The sequence below is a fragment of the Cornus florida genome, unplaced genomic scaffold, assembly GCF_030987335.1.
Source record: "Cornus florida cultivar Cherokee Brave unplaced genomic scaffold, ASM3098733v1 CherokeeBrave_3.0.0_Hap2_Chr01, whole genome shotgun sequence".
NCBI lineage: Eukaryota > Viridiplantae > Streptophyta > Magnoliopsida > Cornales > Cornaceae > Cornus > Cornus florida.
The window spans coordinates 94,016,979-94,024,608 of NW_026775571.1; the positions used below are offsets into that span (position 1 = coordinate 94,016,979).

The window sequence follows — 7,630 nt, forward strand, 5'->3', positions numbered from 1 at the left end:
TGTACCATTTTTCCTCTTTTTTTCTTTTTATCGATGACATTTGTGATTGTATTTAATTAAAATATTATTAATCAATATTTTGATTCTTATATTTGTCAAGTATATTTTTTTTACAATAATTATTTAGTATATTATGTTACAACTAGTATTTTTTTTTCCTGTTTGCCTTTTGATTTAAAAATTTATATTTATCATACTTGTTGATTATTATTTTTTAATAAGTGCATTGTGTTTCCTGAAATAAAATCTTGGCTCCGCCCCTGTCTACTCCGCTCCATCAACGACTAGTTGTTGAACGTCTTTGACTTTACGATTCCTTCGTCTAAACATTATTAATTCCAAACTTATTTCTAAATCCTTGTAGAGGGTTTTTAGAAGAACACAAACACCAACATTCTCCAAATATTTTGTCTATTTTGAATTTGTATTTGATGATCAAATCAATCTTTGAATTTTTACTCATATCGTATAAATCTTTGCATCATTTGTGTGATGTGTATGTTTTGCTCTTGTCGTAACATAAGTTTGTTTGAAATTTTAAAAATATATATCAAGACGTAAACAGTGAGAATTCATTGTTCAATTGCTGACGTTATTATACCATAAAGTCTATTTTGTTGAATCAATGTATCATTGCTTATCTACCACCAATTTCATTGGCAAACAGAGGGCCAATGAGTCCAAATTGGAGAAGCCATTAGTCAAACACGAATTCATCAACTCTGACCTTTCCACCCTTGCACAAACAAACATATCCAAGAAACCAAATTGTGTACCAATCTTTTATAATGGCGAAACCAAGAGAGAAGAACTTCAACATCTTCTTCAAATGATGGTTCGCAATCTGTTTTTTGCATTCTCTTACATACTCACATCCCTAACCTTACTCACCTCGTCTGCAACAAACACCTTAACACCAACCCAAAACCTCACAGACAATCAAACCTTAATTTCCTTCAACAAAATCTTTGAACTCGGCTTCTTCAGTCCAGGCAATTCAAGCCACCGTTACTTGGCCATATCGTACCACAACCTCCCTCGCACGGTGGTTTGGGTGGCCAACAAAGCCAACCCAATTTCAGACTCATCTGGGGTATTAACTCTGACCATAAATGGTAGTCTGGTTCTTTACAATGAGTCTAGAGACATAGTCTGGTTCACCAATATAAATGTCACATCAAAAAAACCCATATTGGAATTGTTGGATTCTGGCAATCTTGTGGTCAGAGATGAAGACAATTCTGGTGTGGGTTCTGTTTGGGAGAGCTTCGATCACATTTCTGATACCTTATTGCCAGGTATGAAACTGGGTTGGAATTTGAAATTGGGTTTGAACAGGGTTTTGAGGTCTTGGAAGACTGATATTGATCCATCAGATGGTGAGTTCACATTCAGCTTAGACCCTCCTGAGGCACCCAGGTTGGTTCTGAGAAGGGGGTCTGAGCTGCAATACAGATGGGGTCCATGGGATGGTGTTAGATTTAGTGGCAGCCCTGAATTGAGGCCCAATGCTGTGTTCACGCCCCTTTTCACTTCCAATTCTGAAGAGGTTTATTACAAATTTGAATTGACAAACAGTTCCGTTTTATCTAGGTTTCAGGTGACACCATTGGGTTTGATTCAGTATTTCACATGGAGTGGTGATAATAATCAATGGTCTATGATGGTTACTCTTAATAGAGACTATTGTGATAGGTATGGGATGTGTGGGCCTTATGGGAATTGCTATGCTGCGGATCCAAATTGCAGGTGTTTGAAGGGGTTCACACCGAAATCGCCTCAGGCGTGGAGTCAGGTTGTTTGGACTGATGGTTGTGTGAGGCGGCATGAGTTGAATTGCGGCAATGGAGATGGGTTCGTGAAGTATACCGGATTGAAGTTGCCGGATAATATCACTGTGTGGGGGGAATATAACCAAGAGGAATGCAGGGTGGAGTGTTTAAAGACGTGTGGTTGTATGGCTTATACCAACATTGATGTTCATGGAAATGGGAGTTCATGTGGGGTGTGGTTGAACCAATTGATTGATATGCGAGAATTTGGCGATGAAGGAGAGGAGATTTACATGCGAATGGCACGCGCAGAACTAGGTAATGTGTTTTGTGGGTGGTATTCATTTCAATAACGTCATGCATTTCTTCAATTTAGAAACTAGGTAATGTGTTTGTGTGTGGTATTCATTTCAATAATGTCCTGCATTTTCTTCAATTGAGAGGTGTTAATTTTGTTTTGTACGTGAGTTTCTGGTTGATTGTGTGGTATACTTGTTTAAATTGCTAGGTTTCGTTTTCGGTGTTCAGACTCTCATTTAGATAATATATGTGTGTGTGTGGTATTCATTTCAATAATGTCATGCATGTCTTCAATTTAGAGGTGTTAATTTTGGTTTGTATGTGAATCTCTGGTTGATTATGTGGTTTATTTGTTTAAATTGCTAGATTTCGTTTTCAGTGTTCAGACTCTTATTAAGATATGAGATTATATATGTGTATTCATTTCAATAATGTCATGCATGTCTTCAATTTGGAGGTCTTAATTTTGGTTTGTATGCTAATTTAGTAATTAGTTTGTTGAAAGAACATGAGAAAGTAACTTATTTCTGCTATAACTTTGTTGGGTGGCCAGAATCAATTGCTGCAGCTAAGAGGAGAAGGAAAGTGGTGACGATCAGCGTTGTCTTGGTATCAACAGTTTCTGGAATCATTCTATCTGGTGTTGTTGGCTGGTACATATGTCGATTGAAAAAAGCAAGAAAGAAAGGTAATACAACTTTATAGTTCTATTGTCAATTCCTTTAAGTTGTATGATCCTATAGCAGTCTTATGAATGAATTCCAAGTTATTTTTTGATGTGGAATTCTTAATTGAATATTCACTCATTAGTTCCTCTCTCCTATAACTCATGAATTAAGAATTCTCACAAGAAGAAGATCTACTTGACATTTGACATGAATTAGGCGTTAATGAAACTTTTCACATCTTCATCTTTCTCTGCTGCAATTGAGTTGTCAAATAAAGAGGTGGACAATATTTCATGGTAGGCACGGCATAGAAGATTGGGACATTCACATGAACATCATAATTTCTATTATGTCCATGGCATAATAGAAATTTCTGGACCATTTGCAATTCATGGAGAGAATGTCATTCCATTGATACAATCAAGTACACATTTGAAGGAAATTTATTCGGAATCACTTGTTTCTGACAAATTTTGGGTACCTTACTTGATGGAAAGGTTAACCTTCATCACTGTAATTCATCGAATGCTCTTAGCTCTGCTGTAACACTAAAAGAAGGTACAGGGTAATGTCTTTATGTCTTCAACCAGAGGGGCACTGTATTTGTCAAAAGTGTTGGAGTGCTCCAATCACTTTTGACTCTGATAATATTTTCTTGCAAATGCAATTCTACTTAACCAAGTGTCAGAGAGATAACATTTTCTTGCTTAAAGGGTTAGCTTAGTGCACGAGACTCCCGACACTGTAGAGTCAGGGGAGGGTTAGATATACGCAGCCTTACCTCCGCATGAGGAGAGGTTGTTTCCTGTTTTCTTGCTTGTATATCATGAAACAATCAATAGAGGTCACTTTTGTTTAGCATGTGCTGTTTCAGAATCCTTCTTTCTATCATTCTGTCTTCTGTTTATCTTATGGATTTCCCCTTTAACAGTGAAACAGGAAAACAATCCCTACAACGATTATACAGAAGAAAGTCAGGAGGATGACCTTGAATTACCTCTTTTTGACATAAGTACCATTCTTGTTGCTACTGACAAATTCTCTTTCAAAAATAAGATTGGAGAAGGTGGTTTTGGCCCTGTTTACAAGGTAATTCTCCATTATACGAAAGAAATAAAATAAAGAAGAAAGGAATCAAGATGTTTATAGTAATATTGCCTTTCTTTTTTTCAAGATTTGAACTTAACAACTGCTTCAACCCCATCCTTCCTCTTTATAGTTATATTGAAGTATATCTAAACTTTTGTATATTAATATGTAGGGTGAATTGCCTAATGGACAAGAAATTGCAATAAAGAGACTCTCACAAAGTTCCGGGCAAGGCCTCAAAGAATTTAAAAATGAGGTTATCTTGATTGCGAAACTTCAACACCGGAACCTCGTTAAGCTCTTGGGATGCTGCATTCAGGGAGAAGAAAGGATACTAATCTATGAATACATGTCTAATAAAAGCTTGAACTACTTCATATTTGGTTCGTCCATTTATCCTTAAACATAATTACCCAAATGATTGTCTTATCTTGTTTATGAACAAAATCTTGAAAGTATAATAGAGATATTTGAATGAGTAGAATTTTTAATTGGATTTGGCTGCCAGATAAAAATGGAAGAAGACTATTACCTTGGAAGAAACGCTTCAACATTATTCTGGGAATTGCCCGGGGATTACTTTATCTTCATCAAGACTCGAGGTTGAGAATCATCCATAGGGATCTCAAAGCTAGTAACATCTTACTAGACAAGGAGATGGATCCCAAAATTTCTGACTTTGGCATAGCAAGAATTTTTGGAGGAGAGCAGACGGAGGAAAAAACCATGAGAGTAATCGGAACATAGTAAGTGATCTTACATTTATCACGATAAAAACAGTTTCATGGCTGCAAATGTGTTTAAAATGTTGTTTTTTGGCGCGCAGTGGTTACATGTCTCCAGAATATGCAATGAGTGGTCACTTCTCTGTAAAATCAGATGCATTCAGCTTTGGCGTGTTAGTGTTAGAGATTATAAGTGGCCAGAAGAATTGGGGATTTTATCACCCTGACCATGACCAAAACCTTATAGGACATGTAAGTACCGCAACATCTGCACTTTTAAGCTTAGAGCTCTATAATGTATGCTTTCATTTTGATCTATGACTAATGGAAAAACTGATTCGGAATTGTTACAGGCATGGAAACTATGGAATGAAGAAAAACCCATGGAATTAATGGATCCTGTGTTGCAGGAGTCATTTTCAGTAAACGAAGTGGTAAGATGTATCCAAGTGGGGCTTTTGTGTGTGCAGCATCGCGCGGAAGACAGGCCAACGATGTCTTCTGTGGTGTTTATGTTAAGCAATGAAAATGCAGTGCTGCCCCAACCGAAAGAACCGGGATTTTCTGTAGAAAATTCTTCTTTAAATATTGATTCATCAACGAGTGGGCAAGATCCTAGTACTGCCAATGAGATTACTATTACAGCCTTCGATGGACGATAGGAGAGAATCAATGTAGTGAATTATACTCTGTATATTGTACAAGGGTGTGAGAATAATTTTTTTTGTGTGACGGCTGCAATTTTCTGCAAATAGTTCTAAGTAGTCTGGTTCTTCAATCACCCATCAACTGAGGGACTAACATTAGATAATATGTACTGGTTTGTATAGCTTGTTTTCATTTTTAATAGAACATTCAGTTAAATGTGTAGTCATTGTTGAGTGAAATGTATGATATTGTTGATGAGTTCTACACCACCATATATTTCATGGTAAAGGGCGTAAGAGCACCTCCAAAGCAGGCCGGCCATAGCGATTTGGGCTCATTTGGTGACCCAACTGCTCCATTGCGGGTTGCTAAAATTGGGCCAATCGGAGAATGGGTCGACCCTGTTAGAGAGCATGGGCCGGCCATACGGGGCCCGCCTAAATTTTCTTTTCTTTTTTTAATTCTGGCCCAAGTTATTGTTTAGTCCAGATTTTGAATTTTAAGGGTGTAATACCCCTAATTTTAAAAGGATAATCTTAGTATTATTTTTAATGTTTTAATTGTATTTTATTTATTTACTTGATTATTTGGCTATTTGATTACGTGTTTAATTGAGTTTGTTAATTAAATATTTTATTTTTTTAAATGTTTTATTTGACTTAACTGATTAGTTGAAAGTATGTGTTTGAATATTATTTGAATTAGTTGATTTAATTGATGTGTTGTTTATTTGATATTAATTGTAGATTAAATAATTAAATGTTTGTTTTATTTTATTTTAGTTTATGGATTTGGTTAGTAGTAATGGACTAACCAATTGAGTCCCATAGACTACTTGGATAGGAAGTTTAATGGGTATGGATGATTACCGATAGATAGTATATATATATATATATATATATATATATATATATATATATATATATATATATATATAATAAGGGTATACATAGATTATATACGTAATATATTTTTAGTTACCATGGATAGTTTTATATACATAGATATATATATATATATATAAGGAAAATAATTTATTAATTAATATTATTGTAACTTAGTATTAATAATCTGATATATTTTTATATTTGTATAGCAAGGATATACATAAATTATATACGTAACATATTTTTAGTTAGCCATAGATAGTTTTATATATATATAAAAGGAAAGTAATTAATTAATATTTTATTATTGTAAACTAGTATTAATAATCTGATGTATATATTTTTATATTTGTATAATAAGGATATACATCAATTATATACGTAACATATTTTTAGTTACCCATAGATAATTATATATATATATATATATATATATATATATATATATATATATAAAAGGAAAGTAATTAATTAATATTTTATTATTGTAAACTAGTATTAATAATCTGATGTATATATTTTTATATTTTTAGTTACCCATGCATAGTTATATATATATATATATATATATATATATATATATAAAGTAATTACTTAATTAATATTATTGTAACTTAGTATTAATAATCTGATGTATATATTTTATATATTTGTGTAATAAGGATATACATAGATTATGTACGTAATATATTTTTAGTTACCATTTTAATATTTTAATTTTATTATTTTCTTTTACAAAGTTGACCTGGATTGGGAAAAGGATTAGGTTATTTTATTTAGCCTATAAATATATAAATATAGGTTAATAAAAGGGGGTTAGAAATTAAATCACATAGTATATTTTGGATAAAACAGAAGAGAGTTTAGAGAGAGAAAGAAGGAAGAAAAAGAAGGAAATGAGGAAGGAGGTTAGTGTTTTTATAAAAATCCTTAAGGCAAGTTCTTTTATTCTCTTCTCATTTGATTCAGATTATATACATGCTAGATTAGTTTCAAGATTAATTAATTAATTAAATTAATTGAACATATTTGCATGATTAAAAACTGAAATTATAGTGTATATATATGTGTAATGGGTTTGTGTATATGCTTGGTAATTTGGACAAATTGATGCATGATGTGTGTTCACAATATGTTATTAAATCTGTTTAAATGATTTTTAAATTGTTAAATTAGATTTATGGAGGATTTTAAAAATACGATTTAAGTACACATATTAAGTATGAAATTTAATTAATTTAAAAGGTTAAATTAATTAAATATGGTTGGATTAAATTATTTTAATCAATTATTTGGTTTTAAATAAATTTGATCAGATTGTGGAGGAGTAGAATTATTTGAGATGCATGTTAATTTTTATGAGATAAATTCAATGCATGCTACTTAGAATTGTTACATTTTGCTCAATTAAATGCAAAGAAATATCTGTATGATTTATATCATGCTATGTATGGATTTATTTGATATAATATTATAACTATAACATCATTTATGGATTGTATGCATTATATGCACTAGTATGAGATGGTGGCATATTAGGG

At 32.7% G+C, this 7,630-nt stretch overlaps 1 protein-coding gene across 3 annotated transcripts; it reads left to right on the forward strand.

The window, feature by feature from the left end:
• Positions 1-525: 525 nt before the first annotated feature.
• Positions 526-5,424, forward strand: LOC132306950 (G-type lectin S-receptor-like serine/threonine-protein kinase SD1-1). Of its 3 annotated transcripts, none has more exons than XM_059804567.1 (8): positions 1,036-1,093; positions 1,594-2,090; positions 2,626-2,760; positions 3,672-3,829; positions 4,002-4,212; positions 4,338-4,575; positions 4,656-4,806; positions 4,908-5,424. In XM_059804567.1, the coding sequence occupies exons 2-8, from the start codon at positions 1,661-1,663 to the stop codon at positions 5,214-5,216; spliced, it is 1,632 nt and encodes a 543-aa protein (XP_059660550.1). In that variant the 5' UTR covers positions 1,036-1,093; positions 1,594-1,660; the 3' UTR covers positions 5,217-5,424. The 3 variants fall into 3 exon arrangements, with proteins under 3 accessions (XP_059660548.1, XP_059660550.1, XP_059660559.1); XM_059804576.1 differs by lacking the exon at positions 1,036-1,093 and adding an exon at positions 1,257-1,298; XM_059804565.1 differs by having other exon boundaries at positions 526-2,090.
• The last annotated feature ends 2,206 nt before the right edge of the window (positions 5,425-7,630 follow it).